The 26043-nt window shown below is 47.3% G+C and overlaps 1 protein-coding gene across 3 annotated transcripts in view; it reads right to left on the reverse strand.

Moving 5' to 3' along the window:
• Dnmbp (dynamin binding protein) overlaps window positions 1–26043 on the reverse strand; it is a 94529-nt gene that overhangs the window by 36535 nt on the left and 31951 nt on the right. For 2 of the 3 annotated variants that reach the window (XM_031390396.1, XM_031390395.1), the window contains one exon: window positions 18475–20460. In XM_031390396.1, coding sequence (XP_031246256.1) covers window positions 18475–20460 — 1986 coding nt within the window. Of the gene's footprint in view, window positions 1–6339; window positions 8173–18474; window positions 20461–26043 lie in introns of those variants that run through there. The other variant, XM_031390397.1, reaches the window with a different exon arrangement.

Raw genomic sequence — 26043 nt, forward strand, 5'->3', positions numbered from 1 at the left:
CAGTGCGCACTCTCTTCTTCGGGGATCATGGGAAACTTTAGAGATCGCGGGGCTTCAGTACTGAGTCCATTTCATCTCAGGCCCCTAAATCCTCAAAGCATCAGAAACCGACCCCCTACCCCCACCTCCAGCCCCACCCCCACCCCCACTTTTATTGGACAGGGACTGCCTGCTTAGGCCTTTAGCCTGGAGAAAATTCCTTCAGGGACAGGTTCCTGGAGCTAGCTAGAAGCTAAGCCTCTCCACACTTTTGTTCTCCTGGCCCCTTATCCACGTTCCTATCTAGAATCCAGTGCTGATCTGTAAGTCCGCAATTTATTGCACCAAAGAATGCAAGGAGCAATGGAGACACCATTTCTGAACATGCGCCAAATAAACAAAGCCACCAGAGGCTTCAGGCTAAGCTACTTTTTGGTTTTTGGGTAGACGTAAAACGATAAGTCAAAGATAGATAATTAACTTGAAATATATTACCACTGCTTAATGAGAGGACCTTGAGAGGGTGGAGAGACGGCTCCTTTAAGAGAGGGGTGCACACTGCTCTTCTGAGGACTTGAGTTCAGTTCCCAGCACTCACTTCTGCTAGCTCTCAGGTCTTTATAACTCCAGCTCCAAGGGACAAGACATACTCTTTTTGGATTCTGCTAGTAATGTGGTCACATGCACCCCCCCCATAGATATAGTTAAAATAATACAAATAAAATCTTTAAAAAGGTTTTAATAGAATTTTTGTGTCAGCCAATAAAACTTTTTTCTTTCTTTTTATTATTTTGGTTTTTTGTTTGCTTGTGTAGCCTAGGCTGGCCATGTGTAGCCTAGGCTGGCCATGTGTAGCTTAGGCTAGCCATGTATAGCCTAGGCTGGCTATGAAGTTGCTAAGACTGGCTTTCCACTCCTGATCCATTTGCCTTTACCTTCCAAGTACAGGGATTATAGACACGTAGCACTGTGCACAGCTAAATAAAACTTTTCATGAGAAACATTGTTATACAGCCCCGAGCTGGCTGCGCTGGCTGCGCTGGCCTGGAACTCAACATTCTTCCTGCTTTCCACTCAGAAGTACTGATATTACAGACACATGCCACTGTTAATCAGTCTTTTTGCTGGGGGTCACACCTGGCTTCTGGCTATCTTCTGTCCCACCTGGTGAACCCACAAGTCCTTTGGTTTATATTTAGCGACTTGCTTTCTGGTCTCATAGATGAATGTGTCTTTTTAAGAGTCTATCCTACGGTGGGGCTATCCAGGCCCTGTGAGCTTAGAGCCCCTAGCACATCATATCCACCATCAGGAAACAAGAGAGATGAATAGCGCTTACATTGTAACTTGGTCTTGAGCCCCTGGGAGCAAGGGATGGAAAGCTATGGCTGAGAAGGGATGTGCCCGTGAGTAAAAGCATTTGTGTTACAAGCCTGAAACCTGAGTTTGATCTGCTACGCAGAGGTAGCGGGTACGAGCCAACCCCACAAAGTTGCCCTCTGACCTCATCATGCCATCCTAGTAATAAATTTAAAAGTAATATAGACTATAAACCTTTAAAAAGAAATGATACGTGTAGGTGTTAAGTTGGCAAAGGGTGGGGCTGTGGCCATTAGTGTTAATCATCAGCTTGACAATACACTGTCTTGGGACAGCAGGCCTCTGGCATCTGAATCCTATTGGTTGGTGTGGGAGCCCCATCTTAACTGAAGGTAGGACCACCCTTTGGGCTGGGAATTCACTCTATAACATGGACAAGGTGGATAAGCATTATGGTGCCTGCATTGTTTCCCTTTTGACAGAGTATGCAATGTGACCATACACTTCAAGCTCCTCCCTCCTTGATTTCCCTGTGTTGGCGGTTCGGCAGTTCCTTTTTTATTTCTAAAGATTTATTTATTTTATATATATGAATACACTGTAGCTATCTTTAGACACACCAGAAGAGGGAATCAGATCCCATTACAGATGGTTGTGAGCCGCCATGTGGTTGCTGGGAATTGAACTCAGGACCTCTGGAAGAGCAGTCAGTGCTCTTAACCGCTGAGCCATCGCTCTAGCCCCTAAACCTTTGCTTTTAAAAGTTGCTTTTGTTAGAGTATTTTATCCCAGTAACAGGAAAAGAAACGCACACTCCCTGTCACAGCACCAGGCCTCTGCTGTTCTGTGCCCCGCCCGCTATCAAAGGTGGACCTCTGCTCGCCTCTGCTTCCTGCCTCTGTTGTGTGGCATGTGTTCTACCCCCCAGCTCCTAGTACTTCCCTCTCTTCTAAGTTTGTTTAAGCAGAATGAATCCAGACTTCTGGCTTCAGCCCTGGTGATGTAGCAGAAGTGCTAGTCTAAGCAGTTAATTACAAGTGCCTTCTGATCTGGGCTTGTCTGAGCTGCCTTGGAGGTTGGCCAGTTTCAGCGTGTGCCCCCTCCTCACTCATAAATTAAGTAGTTTGGATTTAAGTGCTTTTAAACTTTTTAAAATGTGACCTACATCTTCTTCAATGTGTGTATATTCATTTACAAAATGAATGCCTGTGTGTGTATATATGTGTATATATGTATATGTGTGTATATGTATATATGTGTACACATATACACACTCATACATACATAAAACATGCTTTTTGATGACACTAGATGTGTTTTTAAATTTTACCATTAACTCCTATTTTAGTTAGATATAGTGGATCATCCCTGTAACCCAGCACTTGGGGGTTCGAGGGAGGCTGAGGCAGAAAGATTGCTCTGATTTTAATGTGAGTCTAGGCTATACAAAGAAGTTCTAGGGCTAACTTGGCTTGAGAATCTGAGAGAGGCCATCTCAATACAACGGTAAAGAAACAACAACAAAAACCAGGCATAGTGCCAGGGATTTAATCCTATTACTCAGGAGGCAGAGGCAAGAAGAGGAGGAGCCAGCCTGGACTATATACCAAGTTCTGGGCCAGCCAGGGCTACATAGAAAGACCTTGTCTCAAAACAAGCAAACAAATAAATAGAAAACAATAAACAAAAAAGGGGAGGGGAAGCTCACAACTTTTATTTTTCAGAAATGCTGGTTGCAACTCACTAACTGTGCTTTAAGACCCAGTCATGACTGCTGCGGCTCAGCAGTTAAGACAACTCGTTGCTCTTGCAGAGGGCCTGGGTTTGATTCTTAGCACCCACATGGTGGCTCCCAGCCACCTCTGACTCCAGTCCCAGGAGTTCTGACATCTTCTGACGCATGGGTCACAGACATACATGCAAGCAAAACACTCATACATATAAGGTAATAAGATAACCCAGTTATGAGAGTTACCTATTATTTATTAGAAACATTAGATCTGTTGGCACAAAGGGTCCTTCTAGAAGTAATATAAAATGACTCTGCCATGGCCTTCTCAACCTGGAGCCCTGGCCTCGGTCCCACAGAGCTCTAATTTCAGACTGGTCTCTGTAAGAACTTTTCCTCTCCAGGCCCTCACATCACTCACATCAACACAGGTAACATGGGATTCGAGACCCAGGTCCTTTCCTGCCATAGCCAATGACATTCTTAGCAAGCGTAAAACCTTAAAGATAACCAACTGGTGGCTTCTGTCCTGCTGACCTTCCTACTGATAACTAATTAACAGCTCCAGACACGGCATTAAAACCATAATTATATGTAGGCATTACGAAACAATCAAAAGCTGCAGAAACCGAAGAGGATGTGACTCAAAACAAGAAAATGCAACTAGGCCACATTTGTATTTACCCATTTATTCCCTGAGACAATTTCCAGCTTTTGACAAGTAAGGACATAAACTAACAGAAGACAGCCAACAAGCAGCCTGGACCAGAAGCCAGAGATCAAGTCGTAGGCCAGGAAAGGGCTAAGTATAAGGGAGGACTCCCACAGGGAAGCCACTGAGGTGAAGACCCCAACACCTGTGGAGAAATCTCCTCAAATCCTACAAATGCGCACAGTGAAGACAGCCTCCCGGTGAGGAGCCTCACTCAGGCCTCCAGTTCTCACAGAAACCTGACACTTTAGGAGAAAAGGCTCCTAAGTTCAGGGCCCACACCCTAGGGCCAAGGTCCAAAACTATAACAGACTGGGCCTAACCGCCCCAAGACAGATGTACACAGGGAAGGAACTGGTGAGGCTGGTGAGAGGAGGGAAGAGAGAAAGCCGGGGAAAGGCCTGGCCTCTGGCTTGCAAAACAATGGGTGGGGCACAGCTACAAAGTAACTACTGCTCTGGTGGATGGGTGGGAGGGATGGGACCTGGAAGGGAGAGACAGGCGGAATGTCTCACCCTTAGAGCTCAAGTGTTTGCAAATGTCCAAGAGGAGCGGTGTCTATAAATCTGTGTCTTGGGGACCACCAAGTGCCAGTCTAGTGAGGGGAAGGCGAGTTAGTGGATCACATGCACACATTAGTGTATAAGCACTTACTATATCTTTTGAAAACATTTTTTTAAAATGTGTATGCATGTCTTGCTTGCACCTATATGTGTGTTCCAAACATGCCTGGTGCTCACAAAGGCCAGAAGAGGTTTCCTGTTACTCTGGAAATGGAGTTACAGGAGGTTATGAGCCATGATGGTGCTCGGAACTAAACCTGAGTCCTCTGTAAGAGCAGCAAGATTTCTTAACCACTGAGCCAGCCCCATGGATAACATCACGGCTTAGCCAATAGCGAATCTAAGGCTCAGAGAATCTAAGCAATTTACCTAAAATGAAGTGATTCGTAAATTCTGGGGCTGAGATTTGAACCCAAGGCACACCCACTCTAACACTTGTTTCCTCCTGCAATGCCTGCTGTTGCTGGGTAACATGAAGTAAAGGTTGTGGCTGGTACTCAAAGACAGCTACCAGTACAATAGGGAGCCTAGAGATTCCTAAGGAGGATGAGCCCTGACGACTGGCCAAGGGGGCATCAGGAGTCTAAGAGATGCCGCCAGCTCCACGAGGAATCCTCAGGGGCAGATACAAAGACAGAGCCGTGAAAGCACAAAGGGTAAGGTGGAACCAGGCCAGTTTCAGAGAGATCAGAGGGCACATTACAGCACACTAAACAATAAATAAACACCCTGGTGATAGGGAGCTTCCAACGATAAGGAACTGCAGGTAAGGAACAAAGCTCACCTACGGATGTGGGGGAGGGAAGAGGAGCGCATCCCAGCCCACAGGAGGGATCACAATCAGACTTGTCTCTTTGAGTTGTGAGGAATTTAGATGTCACCTGATCCTGATCATTTCAGAGAGAAAATAAATTCACAGAAAGAAAAGAAGAAAGATTAGCTGCTGAATTCCTCCGCCTCCTGACTGAAGCCAGGTTTGATCTCATTTTTATCTTCCTAAGTATAGATACGTGGAGCCAGCTTTGTCCAAAGAGTGGCTTGGCAATTTTAAATTCTATCAAGCCAAGGAGCATGGGATAACGCCCGTACAGGAGGAGCAGGGAAGGGGGTATAAAATGCTGGCGCATCTGGGGTTGAAATGGAGGTTTATCTCATTGGTCTTTGATGGTTCCAGAGCTAACCTAAGCAGGAGCCATTCTGTGGGAGCCCTACGTGAGAAAGGAAGGAGAGTATGAGGGAGGGTTCCACATCATTCCCTCTCTTCAGTTCCATCACCCCCCAACCCCCCACCCCCGTCACAACTAGTTAGAACAACTCAGGCTGTTTAGCCTGAGAAGAACGCAACATATGAACAAGTTTATCAAATAAAGTACTGAAGGCACAGGCAAGAGGAGTCCTTGTGATCAGACTCCTGACACTCCCACTTTGCAGATCACTGAGGGAAGGCTGTAGGGATGAGATGGTGTGCACCTAACATAACAGGCACAGGCACGGTGACAAACACAAATCTATGCCTGGATCCTACTGGAGTTCATTATGCTGGCTGGACTATTGAGGAAAGAGCAGCTGATGGCGGAGGTCCACACTTCTTTCCCACTACAGTCTAAAGAAACTTAGGGACTGAGAGAAATTCCCACTACAGTCTAAAGAAGCTTAGGGACTGAGAGAAATTTGCTGGAAAGGTAATTTTTAGCCCTAATGCCACGATGACAATTGGGCTGCCCCTGCAAGAATAAAAACAATAGCATAAGGATGGAAAGAGGTTTGCAACTGGGGGCAGCTGACAATCAAAAGAGAAAAAAACTCCCATGAGAGGTTGTCTTGTGAGAGGGCCACCACACATCATTTGTGACACTATGTGTGATGTCTCTCTGCAAGATACTCCGAGGATCATGCCTCTAGGTTGGTCTCATGCAAACACATTCAGGGGGCCAAGGTTCTGAACATACAACTGCACGAACGGTCTCACTACCCCATCCACATTACCTATTCCCAGGACTCATTTTTTCCCACCAGACGGCCACCTGGACTCCTACCTTGAGTCTTCTTCCTTCTCTGCACGAACTCAGAGCGTCTCAGGGTGCTGGGAGCCGTGCGACGGAAGCAGCTATTCCTTCTCCACGGCTCTGAACCAGCCAACGCTCTCATCTCCCCCACGTGCCAGGTACTTTCTAAGGCAGGGGCCCCAGAAATCCCAATGTGATGTTCTCCTTGCTTGCCCCCAGGATGCTGCGGCAGACTTGCAGAGATGACTCCTCTGCCTCTGGGGACCTTCATTCCCAATCTGTCAGTATCCTCATACTTCAAATCTTCTCCTCGATGGAGAGAAGCAGCCGGTCTGTAACAATGTGACTCGGAGTTTGTGGAGAAAGTATCATAGCCTTTATTTTCTGTATCAAAATTAGCCAGATCCGCGGGACAGTCAGTCTTTGCTTTGGGGTAGATTTTGTTACGTTGGCAAACCTTCCTGTCTTCTTCATAGTATCTAGCAAATTCTTCACCTCCGGTGACCCCATTCAAATCTGGAAGCTCCAGAGACTCACCGTTGGTATAAGGCCCAGGAACGTGACATGAATCCCTGTGATCTCTATAATCTAAGTTAATTCCTTTACAATCCTCAAGGCTGTTATTAAAATTCCTCAGGCCCATGTACCAGTTCTGAGGTTGATATAAATTCTCCAAAGAGTCGCCCAAATCCCTGTAGCCATTCCTGTGTTTGACTTTTTGCAGGTCCTCGGGGTTATAAATCACATCCTTATAATCTACACAGCCATTCACCTTTCCACGTCCTCCAGCTTCCAGGATCCCAGGCGGGCTTCCCACAAGTAAACGCCCCTCTGTCCCAGGCCTGAGATTCATACACTCTATGTTTTCTCCGTTTCGGTAAGGAGCGGAGCCTTCTTGGAAGAGACCCTCCTTTCCGCTTCGATTTGTTTCCCCAGAATCCATATAGTCTGGTTCACTCTGCTCAAAATCCCAGTACCCACAATCCCTTTTTCTGTAGGGCCGATTCCGCCTTTTGGCCCAGTTTGTGGCGTCCAGGCCATTTTCTGGGTGGAGCCCACCTGGCTCAGTAAGGCTCCTTTCCCGGAGGCTCCTGTAGTCCCCAAACTCCCAGCTGGAGCCCTGAGGCCCTCTTCGCTCGGTGACTCTTTCCCTCCCAATCTCATGTGTCTCACTCATGTTCCGTAGGATCACCGGCTTTGCGTCTCTGTTCCATGGGCTCAGGGTTGGGCTGAAACTCGAACAGGTGCAGTCTACCCTGAGGCCAGATCTGTCCTTAAAATGTCTCCCACAGCACTGGAGTCTTCCTGTTGCTCTGTCTGGAGTGCAGGGCGCTGTGGAGTCATTTCAACTTCAGGATCCAATCAGTGAGCTACTCTATCTTCTCCTCAGGGGCCAGGAGATAATTAGTAACTAGAATCCATGCGATTGGTGTTGGCAGCATTGTTGGTGTTTCCCTGAGCTGGTCAGACTGGCTTGGCGGCTTTATGCACTGAAGGTACAGGCATTCTGATGCCCTCAAGGTCTCATAGAAAAGGTGACGTGAAAGAGAAAGAGCTCCCTTTCAGAGGCCCGGCTAGGGTCTTATGTCAGTCTGCAGTCTCGCTTTCAGGAAGCCACTGGATGAAAGGAGATGCTTACACCAGCAGCTCCAACTGGACCTTTAGACCCTATTGAAAGCCAGGGTTCTCTGCTCTGAGAAGCACAGTTCCCCTGCCCTGAGGGTTTCTGTCCTGTGAGATTCCAGTAACCAGGTAGTATACACTCAAACCCTGAGCCACACACCCTCCAGTTGCCAGAAGTCACAGCACTGAAGGCAGAATAGGTTTTCCTATGACTTTCTCTGTCATGGCAGTCACGATGTGAAATGTCTTGTCCAGAGACAGTTATGTTCTCCTTTCTTAAACACTTATCAGAAAGTATCAACACCATCAGTTTCTAAAATCATTTCCTATCCACGTTATACACTGTGTTTAAGAACTAAAGAATGTGGCTAGCTTCATAAAGGATGGTGTGAAAGTGCCTAAGAGAATCCAGCAAATTTCCAGTAGACAGACAGACAGACAGACAGACAGACAGACATAAGATAGGTCTTATACATGAACATTGCGAAGAGAAGATAATAAACAAAGGGACGCTCACTTGGGGCATAACAAAAGACATACACTATAAAGCAAAATGCACAGGCTGGAGAGATGGCTCAGTGGTTAAGAGTATTGACTGCTCTTCTAGAGGTCCTGAGTTCAATTCCCAGCAACCATCTGTAATGATGCCCTCTTCAGGTATGTCTGAAGACAGCTACAATGTACTCATATACATAAAATACACAAATAATTCATAAAAAGATAAATAAAGCAACGCCATGAGTTATGTACTACATAACAAACACAGTTGGCAACGGCAACCGAGTCAAGCCCTCATGTGTTGGGAGAGGTTTCACCTCAGCCTCAAATAGCCGTTCTTCCTGCTCTCCCATTAGATATAAAGAATAATATCTTTAGCTTTTCTCTAAGTTGCAGTGTTAGAGTTGTGTAAAGAACTCTGAGAAACCAGAGTAGTATGCCCTGTTCATAATTCAGTGTTTATCCTCTTACCTTTAAACTGCATATTCTCTCCAGAATTCAGCTGGTCCATCTACAAGATGGCCTCCGTGACTCCACTGAATCTTCCAGCTCTGACAGCCCTCGGCTCTACTTTTCCCTCACAACTTCCTAGATGGGTTCTTGAAAACCGTGGGTGTCTTCCTTTGCTGGCTTGCAGTATATACACTCCAGGCAAGCATGCAGCACTGTGGTGGGTCTCCATCCTCTCTCTCCCTTTGATTTTGTTGTTGTTGCTTGAGACAGATCTCTGTGTAGCCCTGACAGTCTTGGAACTCAATGTGTAGACCAGGCTGGCCTTGAACTCATAGAGAGCCCTATCTCTACCTCCTGAGATTAAAGGTGTGCAACATTGCTCTGCCTCCTCTCTTTTTGACAAAGGGGCTCACTAACTTGCTCAGGCTGGTCTTGAACTCAGTCTGTAGCCCATACAGTCTTTGAATTTATAAGCCTCCTTCCTCATCCTCTTATGTATTTTGGGTTTTCAGGCCTGGGCTATCATGCTTGGGTTTTGTTCACTTTGGGATTCTCTTTAGCTCATCAAAACTTCTGATCTCGCCCCGAGACTCAGCCCATATATTTTCTTCTCATGAATCTTTCCATCAACAGCATCAGTGACAGTCCCAGTCATTCTGGCTTCGGTGTGTGTGCATATGTGCACATGTGTGCATGTGTGTGTGTGCCTGGGTGCATGTGCATATGTGTGTATGGCTGGGTCCATGTGTGTATGCATGTGTATATGTATGTGTGCCTGTGTGTATGTGTAAAATTGAGTGAGCATGAGCATGAATGTACAAGCTATGATTTGTGCTAGAAGTCAAAAGAAAAGTCTGGTTTGATTTTTACTATCCTTCAAAGGAAGCAAGCAGTTATTATTATTTTTACCACACAATAATCCAGTTGGATATGGTGAAGAATGACTCTAATTCCAGCACTTGGCAGGAAGATTGGGAGTTCAAAGTCATCCTGGCTAAACAGCAAGTTCAAAGCCAGTGTGAGCTTCATGAGACTGGGTGCTGGAATAACTTGGCTATGACTGCATACACTGCTACATGAAGCCAGATGAAAAGAGTTACACCTAACACGGGCATTCTACCACGTTACCATGGTGTAGTTCCGCAATGAATGCTCTCTGGCCTACACTGCTACTCCCTCATCTCCAGTCTTGATTTACTGACCTCCCCGCACAAGGCAGCTCCTCACCCCCAGTACCCCAACATCCGATCCCCACAGGAGCACACAGGACTGCTGTGCCGAATGAGTCAGTATCTACAAAGTTAAGATCGTGATTTTCTCACAAACACGTGACAATATTTAGAAAGACAACTTTATGCAAAAGAAGAGCAAAATCCATAGAGAACTCACCACCAACAAAGCTGGTTTCATTTTTATTTTTGAGACAGGGTCTCACTATGTAGGCCAGGCTAGTCTGAAACTTACAGAGATCCTCCTGCCTCTGCCTCTTCAGTCCTGGGATTAAAGGAACTTTCCACTACATCCAGGTATTTGCCTTTTTTCTTCCTTTCTCTCTCTCTCTTTCTCTCTCTCTCTTTCTTTCCTCCTCCCTTCCCTCCCTTCCTCCCTCCCTCCCTCCCTCCCTTCCTTCCTTCCTCCTCCCTTCCTCTCCTCCTCCCTCTTCCTCCCTCCTTCCTTCCTTTCTGGTTTACTTTATTTTTTAAATCCCGTATACGTGTGTGCGTGTGTGCATGTGTGTGAGCATGTGTGTGCATGTGTGCGTGTGTACGTCTGTGTGAGCATGTGTGCGTGTGTGCATCTGTGTGCATGTGTGTGTCTGTGTGTGCGTCTGTGTGATTGTGTGCAGGCACCCATGCTTTCCAGCCGTCATGTGGGGCTAAAAACAGAACCTGGATCCTCTTCCAGAGGAATCCGTGTTCTTAACTGCTAAGCATCCCTTCGGCCTCAGCTGTTACTTTCTTATGTGTGAAATGAGGATGTTGATGGTCTCTCTGCTTTTAAGTCTAAACTTCGATGATCTTGCTTATTTCTAATCCAACTGAAAACAAACATTATTTTCCTTTCCAGAAAGGCACACACCTTTTATCCCAGCACTTGGGAGTTTGTGGCAGCCTGGTCTACACAGAAAATTTTAGGCCAGCCAGGGCTACATAGGGAGACTCAGTGTTTAAAACAAACCAAAACAATAAAAAGATTAATCACTCTAGTTGGGCACTGTGCTATAGGGCTATAATAATTTCAGCAAGTGCTGCTGGCAGGGGGTGGATCCTGAAACTTGAGACCTGCTAGAGTTATGTATGAGATACTATTTAAAAATGGGGAGAGGCAGAGGCTAGCTCAGCAGGCAGAGGCTAGCTCAGCAGGCAGAGGCATCTGCTGACCTGTGAATTCAGTTCAACCCCACAAAGCTAAAGGAGAGAACTGACTGCAGAGAGTTGTCCCGAGCCCACCCACATGCCAGGGCACACAGACATGAATGTAGTTTTTAAATTTCAGAAAAGGGGGTGTGTGGGGGCTGGTGAGCTGGCTCAGCTGGTAAAGCTGCTTGCCACCAAGCCTAATAACCTGGGCTCAATTTCTCAAACCCACGAGGGAGAAAGAGAAAACGACTTCTGCAATTTGTCCTTGACCTTTGGCCTGTACAAGCAGAAACACACACACACACACACACACACAGAGAGAGAGAAAGAGAGAGAGAGAGAGAGACAGAGACAGAGACAGAGAGAGACAGAGAGAGACAGAGAGAAACAGAGACAGAGAGAGGCTGTTTGGGAAAACAAAGTTCTCTAGCAACAGTATCTTTGATAGAGCAATCATGATAAGGGAAGCACAGCTGGCAGGCCAGCCGAGGGAAGAGATAAAAAGAGAAAAGTACATTAGAGGTAAGAGACAGGACTTATGGATGGTCAGAGGAAAACGCTGTGTAAAACGGAGAGGCGCTGCCTACCGCAGAGGAAGTGAGCTAGGTCGCTGCTTGTGCTTTGTGCTGGGGGCTCAATCCAGGTCTTCCCACACTCTGCCACTGAGTGGTCTACACCCCCAGCCCTGTGTCTGTGGCTGGAATGGAACTCGCTGTATAGACCAGGCTAGCCCAGAACTCAGACTTAAAGGCACGAGTTACCATATCTGGCTTCCTCAGAGCTGTGACTGGTTAACTTTCTCCTCTGAAAGTCTTTCTTTACTTAGCCTTCCTTTCCCCCCCAGGCCCAATCTTGTGCTGGTTTTACATCCTCGGTGCCCCACACTAGACACTGGGAGGGCTCTGGAGCTAGGCTCTGGATCATAATCTTCTCCAACCCCTGTTAGTTAGCACGTGGTCATGCTCAAGAAAGTTGGAGCTAGGCGCTGCAGAGACAGCCAGGAATGTTTGTTAATCAAGCGTGAGGACTGGAGTTTGAGCCCTAGAACACACAACAAAAGCTGGGTGCTAACGTTTAGGTTTCTAAAACTGGAGGGTGGAGACAGGTGGATCTCCGGGCTTCTTTCCCTGCCAGCTCAGCCTGATTGGAAAACTGCAGGCCAGTGAGATGCTGTCTCAGAAACAAGGCAGAGAACAGAGAACGCCTGAGCCACAACACCTAAGGTTGACCTTTGTGCTCCATACTCATGCTCCTGCACACACACACACACACACACACACACACACACACACACACACACCCAGATACCATCAGCAGTGTGGTTCCTACTTATTCAACACAGCTGCCAGTAGTAGGTAGGTCTGGACAGGGCACACTCAGGGACTGACGGCATGATGGGGTCTAAGGCTAGCTCAAGCTCTTTTGCTACGGCCTGCAAAGTCTGTAGCCTCTGACGAACCTGGGTCTACCGCAGTTTCCCACCCTGTGCCTGACCCTGAGCATGAGGAAATAAGTGTTAGCAAGGTCACCCTACAAACCGCCAAGATCTGTGACTCACTGATCAATCCTAACCAAACAAACAGTCCTAAGCGCCACTAACCCGTCAGCCTAAGAGGAAAAGCTAGTTACTATTCCGAATGGACAGATCATTCCTAGGTTCAGGCTGTGTTTGCTGTTCTGTACCAGGATAAAATCCAGTTGACTTAGCCGTGGTAATTCGTCCCGAGCCAACACCCTGCAGCAGATGCCCTGTGGGTTAAGGATTCTTGCTCTCTTCCTGTGTACTGACAGACTAGAAAAAGGGAAAGATTAGTACTGTCCTACTTTTTTACTCCTTGGTGGGGATGATGCCAGGATTGAATGGAGGACCTTGGAGCACTGAACCACGCATTCTTTCACTGAGCTACACCCTGGCTCACAAAAACTTTCATCATCTTAAACAAACAAACAAACAAAAAAACCACAAATTGGTTTGACTATCTTATTTATTTATTTTTATTTTTTATTTTTTATTTTTTGAGACGGGGCCTCACTCTGTAGCCCTAGCTCACCTGGAACTCAGAGATCCCACTGACTGTGTCCCCCAAGTGTTGAAATCATCTGTGTGTGCCACCACAGCTGGCCCAGGTTTGGATAGTTTAGCCTATTTTACTACTTGGAGAAAGAAATATTATACCAGAGACATTTCACATCATTTTTAGAATGATAATATTTTTATAGAGATAAAACCTGCTTTACATATTTTGAGTATCTCTAGAATATTATAGATTGCTTCGTGGCTCCTTCCTAGCAATCTTCAGATGGTTAATCTATTGGCTTTCTTTATCCCACCCAATGCTTATTTTGAAAATATGACTTTCCTTAAAAACATACTCTGATCTCATTTACAAGTCAGCACCCTCCCCTGCTGTGGCGGCCCTCAGGGAGACTAGAGAAGCACAGCCAAAAGTTCAAGGCCAGGGGCTGGGAAGAGGGTTCAGTGGGTTTAGAGGGCTTGCTGTACAAATGCAAGAACCTGGGTTTAAGTCCTCAATACCCACATTAAACAAACAAATGAACCTGGCATAGTCACACGAGCCTGTAACCCCAGGACTGCAGGCTTGTGTGTCTGCGTGGCTGGGAGATGGTGGGCCAGTAGGCTGAGGCAGGGAAGCTTGCTGGCCTAGCCAAACAACACTGAGCTCTAGGTTCAGTGAGAAACCCTATCTCAAGCAGATAAAGCGCAAAGTGGTAGAGCCACCCCACATCCTCCGATCTTGACATACGTGTGCCTGGGCACACACAAGTATACAATGCATATGCCTTGCCCTCACACACGTGCACACACACACATGCGCTCATGTTCTGAGCCAGCTGGGATTAGACAGTGAGACCCTCCCTGTCTCAAATAAACAGTCTTGTGCCTCTTGTTGACCTCTTTCTTGACGTTATGTTAGAGACAAGACTGACAGAAGCAGGAAGCAAGGTTTGTGTGGAGTGGGAGGCTGACTCATTCTGTAGTGAGGGCAAACAATGGCGTTCTTGCACTGAGAGTAACTCCATAGACTGTAGGCATGATTCAAAAGCTGCAGGACAGAAAGTGTGATTAACCAGAGGCCAATGTCAGTAGGATCGCCAGAGTTTCCGACATGCATGTGTGGGCAATCCCATGAATGTGTCTTCCTTACGAACCGGTGTGACCCCATGCTTGGCTCATACTGAATACCAATGTTTGATGGATGAGGAATTCATGCACATGGAGACTATGTGTCAAATTCAGGTATGTGAGCCTCACCTAGAGATGGGAGAGAAGTATGACGCGCTAGAACCAGCCTCTCCCAGGACTTAGCACACAGCAGTTCTGACTGGAACTTCTAAATGTAACAAGTTCTAAAAAATCCAGCGTCATCTGGGTGGTAGTAGTGGTGGCGTACACCTTTCATCTCAGCACTCACAGGCAGAGGCAGGAGGATCTCTGTGAGTTCAAGGCCAATCTAGTGTACATAGTGAGTTCCAAGATAACAGGGCTACACAGAGAAATCCTGTCTCAAAAAACTAAAAAGAGAAAACAGAAATCCAAATGTCTGAGGACTGAACTACACGGTATCTGCTGCCTAGAGAGTCAAAAGATTTCAGCACACAGTGCTTTAGATGAAGCCCCGGACTTGTCGGTCCTCAGCCCACGTGACTGGAACTCCAAGAGGCAAATAGCAATTCTAGAATGTTCATCACACTATACCCTGCTCTCAGCAAAAAGAAAGACGTTTTCTAGATGACATTGGCTTGACCCGAGCCTACGCCAAATGAGATGGCCAATCCCAGAGTCAGGACAATCTATAACTACCTTGTAGCCCTCTACCTTAATACATACGATAATTTGAAATGTAAAACTCCCAATTATCAGTCAGAGCCAAACACTGCTTACTTAGCCTATGGACTTCCTATAACGAAGTCTAAGTTCTTTGGACCCTTCACATAAAAAAGCTAAAAAATTAGAAGAAATATAAAAAACGTCTTAAAAACTATCCAAATGCTGAGCTAATCATATATAATTATAGGTTATCAAAGGGCACCTCAGGCAGGAGAGCCACTCAGCAGTTAGAACATGGTCTGCTCTCAGAGAGACTCTGTCAGGTTCCACATACCCACAGGGGCTCATAGCTGCCTGTGTCTCCAGCTTCAGGGGGGGGTCTTAGACACATACAGAATGTTAAAACTAATAAAAAATAAAACCTAAAAAACCAACAACAGAGGAAAATTAGAATCCTAAAAACATGTGTGAAGGTATTTGCCAATCTCCCCCTACCTTGAGCCTGAACTTTGTCAATGACCTTCTGACGAACAGGGGTCAGACTTACACACACAATAAAATAAATACATAAAAAAGCAATTAAAAAGCCCAAGAAAAATTAGGTGAGACATCTAGAAAGTGAGAGAAAAGACTAGGACTCTCCTATGAAAATAAAGCCTAATATTAGAGATGCCAGTTGAAGGAGTCCACCACCGTGATTAACCAGGAGTGGGACATACTCAGACCAGGGAAGAGGACTGGGGACATTCCCCACCCCTGGGGGGTGCTCAGACAGTAACTGGGGCGCAGGTCACAGGGTGCGGGGCCCAGGGTACAGGGTGCAGGGTGTGGGACACAGGGCGCTGGGCCCAATTGCTTGTCTCAGAGCTGTCGTTAAGTGTGTGTCTGGGAGACCATAATATGCTCCTGGCCCTGCATGCTCATAAAAACAATTCACACTTAAAAATAAAACACATTTTAGTGAGCTTATTACACTGCAAATAATAATGTTACCTCAGGAAAAGAAAAACGTTTCTTGTTTTGTTTTTGGTTTGAGAGTCAGGGTTTCTCTGTGTAGCCCTGATTGTCCAATGTAGACCAGACTGGCCTCGAACTCACATAGATCCATTTGCCTGTGCCTCTGCACACCACCACACCCGGTAAAGAGAAAATCTTAACAGTGGAAAGGAACTCTGAGGCATTGAGAATAACTAATGGGCAGCATTAGATACGAAAACAAAATGAACCAAAGAGCGGAGGCTGCGAGGGATGCTCTCATGACATCATAGTTCAGGGTTGTAGGAGCGGCAGACACAGTGGAGTAGCTGTGTGGTCTGCACAGGGCTGTATGTTTTGCCGCATTAACTGGTAAGCAGCTGGCTGTCCGCAGGACCCAGGAGTCCAAGCTCATGACAGAAGCAAGTCACCAGGGCAGCAGGAATTCCAAGCGCTCAGGTGGTTGTTACAGGAACACTTGACTGAGAGACTGCTAAGCACCTAGCCCATGGCTCCGCACAGGTGCCTGGCGGCCCAGGTACATTGAGCTTGCTCTAGGGTCCTTCCCGTTGCCTCGTCTTAGAACTGGGCTACATTCCGTGGCAAATATCCTTTGGACTGAGGTTTCCTTACTCTCTCAGTTGCATCTGCTTCCTGACTTTTAGAAAATGACCCATTTTGGGGTTTTCCAATAATACTTTTTCTTAATGGATCCTTAAAAGATGTATCTAGGGCTGAGTAGTAGTGGCATACTCCTTTAATCCCAGCATTCGGGAGGCAGAGGCAGAGGCAGAGGCAGAGGCAGAGGCAGAGGCAGAGGCAGAGGCAGAGGCAGAGGCAGAGGCAGAGGCAGAGGCAGAGGCAGAGGCAGAGGCAGAGGCAGAGAGGCAAAGGCAGAGGCAGAGGCAGAGAGGCAGAGAGGCAGAGGCAGAGGCAGAGGCAGAGGCAGAGAAGCACACCTACTAGCTTGGAAGACCAGAAGTGGGTGCTGAATTCCTTAGAACTAGAGTTACAAACAGTTCTGAGTCACAATGTCAGTGCTGGCAACAGAGCCCAGGTCCTCTTGTAAACCCTGAGCCATCTTCCTGCCCTTTAGTGGAATCTTTTCTGCACCCTGTTTTAGCAGTCTAAGGTTGACAGGGAGGTAGGTCTGTCCCACAGGGAGGTAGGTCTGTCCCACAGGGAGGTAGGGCTGTCCACCATTCGTCTGCTTTTTCCCTTCTCTTTCCTTGAGATGGGGCTTAGTTATGTTGCCAAGATTAGCTTTGAACTTGTGGCAATTCTCCTGCCTCAGCCTCATGAGTGCTAAGACTAAAGGCACGGACCACCATGCCATCTCCACGTTCTCTATCATTCATCCTGTGAGTCTGGTGAATAGTAAGTCTCTAGAGGGGACTGAGGAGATGGCCTAAAGAGCTTGCTGCATAAACACAGGACCTACATTCAAGCCGTAGCACCATGTAAACAGCCAGGTAGGGTGCCATGTGCCTAGAACCCCAGCACTGGGGAAGTAGAGACAGGCGGGGCTCACTGGCCAGCCAGTCTAGCCTAATTTTGGTGAGCTCTAGACAAGTGGTTCTCAATCTGTGGGTCATGGCCCCTGAGAGGGTTAAACAACCCTTTCACAGGGGTCACATATAAGAGATCCTACATACCAGATACTTACATGATGATTCATAACAGTAACAAGAGTTACAGTTATGAAGTAGCAACGAAAATAATTTTATGGCTAGGGTCACCACAATGTGAGGAACTCTATTAAAGGGTCGAGCATTAGGAAGGTTGAGAATCACTGTTCTAGGCCAGAGAGACCCTGTCTCAAAAAACACAGGTAAAAGTAGTTGAGAAACAGTACCCAAGGTTGACCTCTGACCTATACACACCTACACACATATGCATGCATGCCTATACACGTGGGAAGTAAGAAGTCAGGGTAGTGGAAAACACCAGCTTAAACTTCAGCTCTCTGGGCAGGCTACTTAATGGCTCCAAGTCTTAATGTCTCCCTCTACAGTGGCCATCTGAACACCCTTCTATGTACTTCCACCTGGGCTGGTTATGTTTTCTATATAGACCAACACTAAAAACAAATGCTTACTAACAGTAAGAGATAAAAGCTATTCCTACTGAAATATGGCCCCTGATTGTAAAGATGTGTTTCAGTTTCTCGGAAGACTCAAGTTCTTTTAAAACTAGTTAAGACAGTCTCATGTAGGCACTTCCTATCTACAATGCAGCCTGGATGCCACAGCGGTAGGGAGGGTACTGTGTTGATGGAAAGCGCACATCTCTGAGGCTGGGCTTCTCTACTTGAGCAGTAAATGAAGTCAGAGGACACAGCGGTCACAGATACAGCAAGGCAGAGCGATCTCATTAGGCGACAGAATGAGGGACGGGGTAATGAGGTTGTAAATCTGTGCCAATCAGGATGTTTCTCGAACAGCGAGGACTTAGAGTCACACTTACCTCTCAGCTGCTGGAGCTCCAGGTTCAGACTCTGAATGGCGCTCTCGTAGGATTTGAAAGTCTCAAGAGCCTCCGTCCTCAACGACTCCTCTTGCTTCTCCTCTAACAGCAAGCTCAGTTCCTCCTGAGCCCTGGCATACATGTCCAAGTCGTGTTCCAGGCCCTGAATCCTCGCCAACACAGAGGGGCATGGAAACGTCTGGGCGGGGCTCTTCTCCGTGTGCTCAGAGTCCTCCTTCTCTGGAGCCTCCCAACTGACATGGGCGCAGGAGGTGGGCTTGGGGGAGGCCGTATTCATCCTCTGCTGGGTGGGAGGAGGCAGGGGAGCTGGTCGGGAGGGTCGCACAACCAAGGCGGGTACAGGTTTCGGGCTCTGGTCAACCAGCAAGTGGGGAGAAATGGGTGTTGGGGTACGGGGTCTAGGCGGCGGTGGCCTCAGGGTCTTTCTTTTCTCCGGGAAAGCCTGTGAGGCCTGTGAGTCTGAGGAGCCTCTCACGATATCCTTCTCAGAGTAAAAGTCCATGATTGAAAAGCGGCGTACGATTTTCCCTGGCTCTGTGCTGGGCCCTGACAGGCTCTTCTCAAACTCTATCAGTTGTTCAGTCAACTTGGAATCTAGGTCCAAGCTGTCCACCTGCGATGCTGGGGTCATAGCTGTGACAGGCCCCCTGTCTGGTAGACCAGGCCTCCTCTCTGGTCTCTCAGGTGCACAGCAGAGGCTGGCAATATTTTCTGTAGATATTGGGTGTTTCTGAGCATTGCTGGCCATGGCTGGATGGCAAAAGTGGCTAAGTCTGTCTAGCCTTGAGCCTGTAAGCGAGGAGGCTCTCTGGAGGTGGGGCACTGGCTTCTGGAGTGACCAACCCTGGGTATATGTTCTCCTAGGAGGCAGGCTGGAGTAGTCTCTGGTCCTGGCTTCTAGCGGGACAAGCTCTGAGGAGAATGGGTCTGAGCCTTGGTGGCTCCCTCCTGCTGTTAAATAATGTTGGCTCTTCTGTACTTTGGGGTGAAGAGGTACCTGAGGCTGGGAGGAAATACCATTGACTTCCTCTGAGAGGTCAGGTGTGGAAAGGCCTTTAGCAAGAGGCCTTTCAAGGTCCACATCTGGGGAGCTTCCTAAGGCATTTTTATCCTGACCAGAGATCTTATCTCCAATCCACTCGGGTGCCACATCATCTTGGGGCGCAGAGGCCTGTTCTGGGAGATCACAGTCAGGTCTTTCTTCTTCACACTCCTGTGGTCTTGCTTCCTCCACCACGGAGTCCCCTGACTCCCCCACAGAGCTTTCAGAGTTCTTTGGGAAGCTGTCTTCCTGGGGCTGAGCCAAGGTTTCCTCTGTCCTCTTGCTAGGACATAACTTCACAAAGCGATGGGGAAAGATACCTGTCTTGCCCTTCAGGTGTCCTTCCAGCCAGCCATCCTCCAAGGTCCCCAGGATTCGAATTTTGTCCCCTACCTCAAAATCCAACTCATTCGTTTCCAGGGCTTGGAATCTGTAGAGGGCGATTCCATAGGTCCCCATCTGCTGGTCGTCCTCATCACCCCCACTCTCCACTTCTTCTGGAGAGACATCCACTTCACCATTGACAGTGGAGTGATCTCTACTTCCAGAGTTTAGCGACTCATCCACAGTCCTTAGGGGCCCCAGAAGCTCTACAAAACCTTCTGGGAAAATGCCCCTTCGACCTTCTAACTCTCCCTCAAACCAGCCTGGCTCAGGCATCCCGATAATGGTGATCACGTCTCCTTCCCTGAAATCTAACTCCTCATCCAACTGGGCAGAAAGGCCCATGAGGGCCCGTGCTTGTCCCATGGAGTATTCTGGAGCCTGAAGCAGCACACTCTGTGAGTGCCACTGACGGCTCTGAGAGGAGAGGCAGAGCTCGTGGACACAGGAGGATGGGAAGAAGCCCCGGGCGCCCCGGCAGCTTCGGCCCTGCAGCCATCCTGCAGTGGGAGTACCATCGGAGAGAATGACCAGGTCTCCTGGAGAAAGACAAGCAAAAGTCAGGACCTTGGCCAGAGCCCCAGGGACCAACACCAAACCAATAGAGCAATCTTTGCTGATGTTGGGACAGGACTGCCCCAGGTTGTCACCGCAATTCTCCTGCCTCAGCATCCTCAGTTGCTAGGATTGCATGTATATTTGAGAAGAATCTCTCCTTCTACTGCCTGGATCCTGGAGATAGAGCTCAGGTTGCTGGGTTGGCAGCAAGTACCTTCACCTGCCGAGTCAGTAACCAGTAACGAGTACCGAGTAACCAGTAACGAGTACCGAGTAACCAGTAACCAGCTCTTCAGATAACCAGTATCTCAGGTTCTCTTCACAAAACACAGACCAAAAGTTACGTTTGTCCTAGTGTTTGATTTGCCAGTTTTAAAAACACATCCCCAGGTTCTATAATCAACTGATGTATAACAAACACTGGATTACATAACTACAGATATTCATTTTGTGGATTACTAATTTTAATCATACTTTTCGCTTCCCCCGCCCTGGCCAGTGCTTGGGTCAGCTCTCTGCACAGAGCTGCTTGAGGGATGTAGAACAGCAGCAAACAGTAAGACGGACAGACGGGGGCAGCCACGCATGGTTCCCAGTCAAGCACGTGGAAGGGTGGGCTAGCTGTTCTGCCCTTGTTTTTAATGGCTCCCGACCTTTAAAGGAGCCCCACTGTATATGCACTGAGCTTTGCGTGCATGTTTGTATGTCGGGGCACCAGATGTATGTAGTGCCTGAGAAGGCCAGAAGAGGGAGTCAGGTCTTTTGGAATTAGAAGGTGGTTGCGAGTCACTGGGAATTGAACTTAGGTCCACTGCAGGGACAGCCAGTGCCTTCACCTCTCAGTCACCTCTCAGCACTGTTCTTGATTTCTTTAAAGACATTTGTGTGTACCTCCTTCCCAAGGGCATGTAAGTGAGTTATCTAGGGATGGCACACTCCTCTTTTGTGCCCCAGGAGTCTGAGATGTCGCCTTTGGACAGTGAGCACTCAGCATCCATTGGCTACTGATGCCTATTCTTTGGCCTCGACTCCCAAGTTCATCACATTCTCCTGCATCTAACATTGGCTCCCATTGCTAATGTGCTTGCTTCCTCTAGATTCTTCTTTCAAAACATGTATTCCATTTATTGATTCTCATTGCTAATACCCTAGCCTGGTCTAATCCCCACTGCCTCCCCTTTGAAATTTTATCCCAGACATTATTTCTTCCAGCCTATCAAATGATTATAAATGGACGAATTTATTTTTACCACATCCTTTTGCTCAGACTTTAGTCATGAGCTGTGATGGCCAATGACTTTCCTAATAACCGTTCTTTGTTTTCTCACTCCAGGGTCTCACTCCAGAGCGTGAACTGGCCAGAAACTTGTGCCAATTCTCCTGCCTCAGACTCCCAGGTGCTAGGAACAATCCTACTCTTATTGAAATTAATAACACATGTTTGTTCTGTACACACACTGAAGAAGTTTCTTTCCTAGGGCACCAATGGGCTCTCCAGTCTCTGCTGGGGCACTGACGGGCTATCCAGTCTCTGCCACATCTGAGCGTGGCTCAGCCTCCACTTGGTCCTAATGTCTCTGCTCTCCAACAGCCCATCACGATCTCACCCATGATAGGAGACCCAGGCTCACACAGGAGGGTTTTTACTTTGTTTTGCCTTTGAGACAGGGTATTCCAGGCTGGTTTCAAACGTGCAATCCTCCTGCCTCAGCCTTCTAAGTGCCTGCATTGAAAGCATGTATCACCATACCCTGCTGAACCCCAAATCTTTACTATTGCTTCTGTCTCATCTGGAACCTCAGCAATCTTCCTTAGGAGCTCACATCAGCTTGGGGACCACCTGTGGTCTACCCTGTGGTCTACCAAAGAGATCCCCACTTGTCCCTTCAATCCTGGCGTTTGTATCTCTGCAAGTGCACGGCACCTGACACAACAGTTAACACTTAGTGGCAGACACTCGAATATTTTCCACTTTTTATTGTCCTGCCCCCATAATTCTGTACTTCTTTTTTTTTTGTTGTTTTGTTTTGTTTTTTTGGGTTTTTTGTTTTTGTTTTTGTTTTTTCAAGACAGGGTTTCTCTGTGTAGCCCTGGCTATCCTGGAACTTACTCTGTAGACCAGGCTAGCCTCGAACTCAGAAATCGGCCTGCTTCTGCCTCCCAAGTGCTGGAATTAAAGGCGTGCGCCATCACCGCCTGGCAATTCTGTAGTTCTTAATTTATGAACCCACATCCACCGGCCAAAGCCTTGGGTCCTGAGAATTAGAAGTGTTCCCCTCCACCTGCCAAGGCCCTAAGGCCCGCCATCCAGACCACAGAGGGAAGCCACCGGTAACATGACTGCCCAGACACAATGGGTCTGTTGGTGAATAGGGAAATCAAAGCATGCCATAACTCCCACTCGGCCAGCTTTGAATGCCTGGCTCACTTCATGCAGTGCTGTCTGTTTGGCCAGACCTCCATGAGCCTGGACAATAGGCCTGTTCTCCTCTCCATTCCAACAGAGCGGTTTTGATGATCTTCACTTCCGGGCAGCCAGTCACTCTGCGAGTGATTCACAGATGGACTTTCAAAACAAGTCAACGTCCCGCTCCTCACCCCCAACACACATGTTAGACGGCACGGTACTTCAACCCAACACTCCCCACCTTACATTTTTGATTTTTTTTCTCCCATACCTGGTAACTGCCTTTATTTTAGAGGCCTAACTGTTCCTAGGATGGTTTGTGTTTGTTTTTTTAAAATCTCTTGTTTTAGTTAGTCAAACAAGCTACTCCCCTGGAGCCCTGGCTAATTCTTTAGGACTGGAGGATACCGGAGGTTCTAGACTTCACAAACACCAATGTAAAGAAGTCCTGGACTGGTGGGACCAGGTTTGGGACCAGGAAAGCGTGGTGGTCCTCAGGGTCACTCTGGCCTTTGGCTTGAATGTGACTCCTCCCAGCCACGGTGCTGGTTTCTCTGGCTGCAGTTTGTATTTGACCAGGAAGTGGTTTGGAAGTAAGATTATAGGAAAGAAGGTAGGTCCTGTTAGAGTCTATCACAGCAGTGACACTGTCACTGCAGGGCTGGCTTCCTCCTTGAGGACACTCGTGGCCTACCTGCCCAGGGGGCTGTGTGCTTTGTGCAGGCCACATCATCTATTTAAGGAACCGAATTAGAGTTTCATCCTAATACTTCTACATGTGGCATTACGATTTAGGGTTCTTGTGCTTTGACTGAGAAAAATCAGTCCGCATTATTTATAAACCATCACTTGGTTTTTATTGGCCTTTTGAGAGGAGGTGGCCTAGACTTCAAGGCTTAGACTGCCATAAACATTTGTAATACCGAAAGTTAAAGTAAGTCCCATCTGCTCAGGGAACAGGTAACATTCCAGGGATTCCTGGAATGTTGGGAATTGTAGATCCTGGTAACTATGGTGGCCTACAGGTTTGTCCTTACAAGTCCCTGCGACTTTCAGCGGGAAGGCATTCCAGCTGGGAAGTGTTCTAGAATGGTCCTGACCAAAGTCCATCTCTTGGTCAGTAGTTGCTATTAAATAAAGCTCACTTTAAATTTGGCCCAAAATGGTGGCGTTGGTTTTTCTGGAGAATCTAAGGATTAACACATTTTCTTATAGGAGGAGTGATGGATGGTATCCCATAATAGGCAGCCCTTTCTTATTCTTACTCTCCTGGTCTTTTTGTCTTTTGCTTGCTGTGGTTTTTTTTTTTTTTTTTTTTTTCTTTCCTTTTCTTTATTGCTTCACTTTTTGTTCTCCAGTTTTTACTTTTAGGACAGTTGGTGACTCTAGCCACTCATACTGATTCTTCTAGAAGACAGTTTTGTTTCCAAATCCGAAACAATTGCATGGCTTCAGGGGAGGGGGCAAGGGTGACACCTGCTGGAAGAGTTACTAATGACTCCGGGGAAGCATCCAGCACACAATAGCTTCACAGAGTGATGGGGCGAACAGGCTCGGGCACATCAAACCGAGGAGCCACAGAGCTTCTCTCTGCCTGGTTCACGCTACAACTGCAGCAATCCTAGGAGCTACCCTGATATAGGGATACCATCACCTCCAACTCTTACATAAGGAAACTGACTGGTCTGAAAGGTGCAAATAACTAGCCCAACATCACAGCTACTACATGGCACATGGCAATGACGGATTTAGATCTAGGGTCATCAGCAATCTATCCTCTAGGCCATATTACTCACTTTTTAACACTACTCATAACACAAATTATGCACCTGTTTGCACGCGCGCGCACACACACACAGAGAAACCCTGTCTCGAAAAACCAAAAAAAAAAAAAATTTTCCTCTTTAGGCAATTTCATTTACTTTTCTTTTGCGTATGGATATATTGCTTGCATGGTTGTCTGTGTGCCCTGTTTGTGCAGTCCCTAGGAGGCCAGAAGAGGGAGCCGATCCTCTAGAATTGGAGATACAGATGTTTGTGAGCCTCCATGTGGGTGCTGGAAAATGAACCTAGATCCCCTGGAAAAGTAGCCGGAAGCATCTCTCCTGCTGCTCTTATTAATCTTAATAATTCTTAAATGTAACTTAACAACAACTAAAAGGGCAGTATGATAAAACACAAAATGGCTCTCATGTGGCCCAGCCTGGCAGTGTAGCTGAAGACAAATGAATTAAAGATCTTTCTGCCTCTATCTCCTGAATGCTGGGCTAGTAACACTGAACCCAGGGCTTTGTGGACTCCATTCTAGCAGACTACCAACAGAACTACACTCTTAGCACCCCAATACTTATAAAAGTTTCCAGATCTCCTTCTGGAGATCTCCATTTATCAGCAAGGTTCTGTAAGCACAGAGGAGAAGCTACACCACTACTCTGCTGGCTGGTCTTAAGTCAGCTTGATATGTAAACTAGTGTTACCTGACGGGAGGAAACCTCAACCGAGAAGACGCCTCCTTAAGATCTGGCTGTAAGGCATTTTCTTAATTAGTGATTGAAGGAGGGGGGTCCAGCACATTGGGGGTGGGGCCATCCCTGGGCTGGAGGTCCTGGGTTTTTTAAGAAAGCAGGCTGAGCAAGCCAGGGGAAGCAAGCCAGTAAGCAGCGCCCTTCTATGGCCTCTGTGTCAGCTCCTGCCTCCAGGTTCCTGCCCTGTTTGAGTTCCTGTCCTGACTCCCATCAAAGATGACCAGTGCTGTGGAAGTGTAAACTGGACAGTCCCCTTCCCCCTCAACTTGCTCTTCAGTCATGATGTTTATCACAGCAATAGAAACCCTAATTAAGAGAGCTACAGTGAAGGTTCCTAGGGACAGATCAAAAGGACACCACAGGGATCTGGATTAACATCAGTAGAGGGCAGGCCTAAAGGAATGCATATTCTTCTCAAAGCTGGTCTCATGGCAAATTCACTTTTGGTCAAGAAAGTTTTCTTTTTTCAAATCATAAGCCATGTTAAACCATGAGACATGCCAGGTGTGGGAGGAAAGACCCAAGAGTTAGCTCATTTCTTTCTAGTCCTCTCTCCTGTGAACTCTCATCCCAGCATCCTCTCCTCTCTCCTGTGGGCCCTCATCCCAGCATCCTCTCCTCTCTCCTGTGGG

This window comes from Mastomys coucha, unplaced genomic scaffold, assembly GCF_008632895.1.
Source record: "Mastomys coucha isolate ucsf_1 unplaced genomic scaffold, UCSF_Mcou_1 pScaffold21, whole genome shotgun sequence".
NCBI classification, from domain to species: Eukaryota; Metazoa; Chordata; class Mammalia; order Rodentia; family Muridae; genus Mastomys; species Mastomys coucha.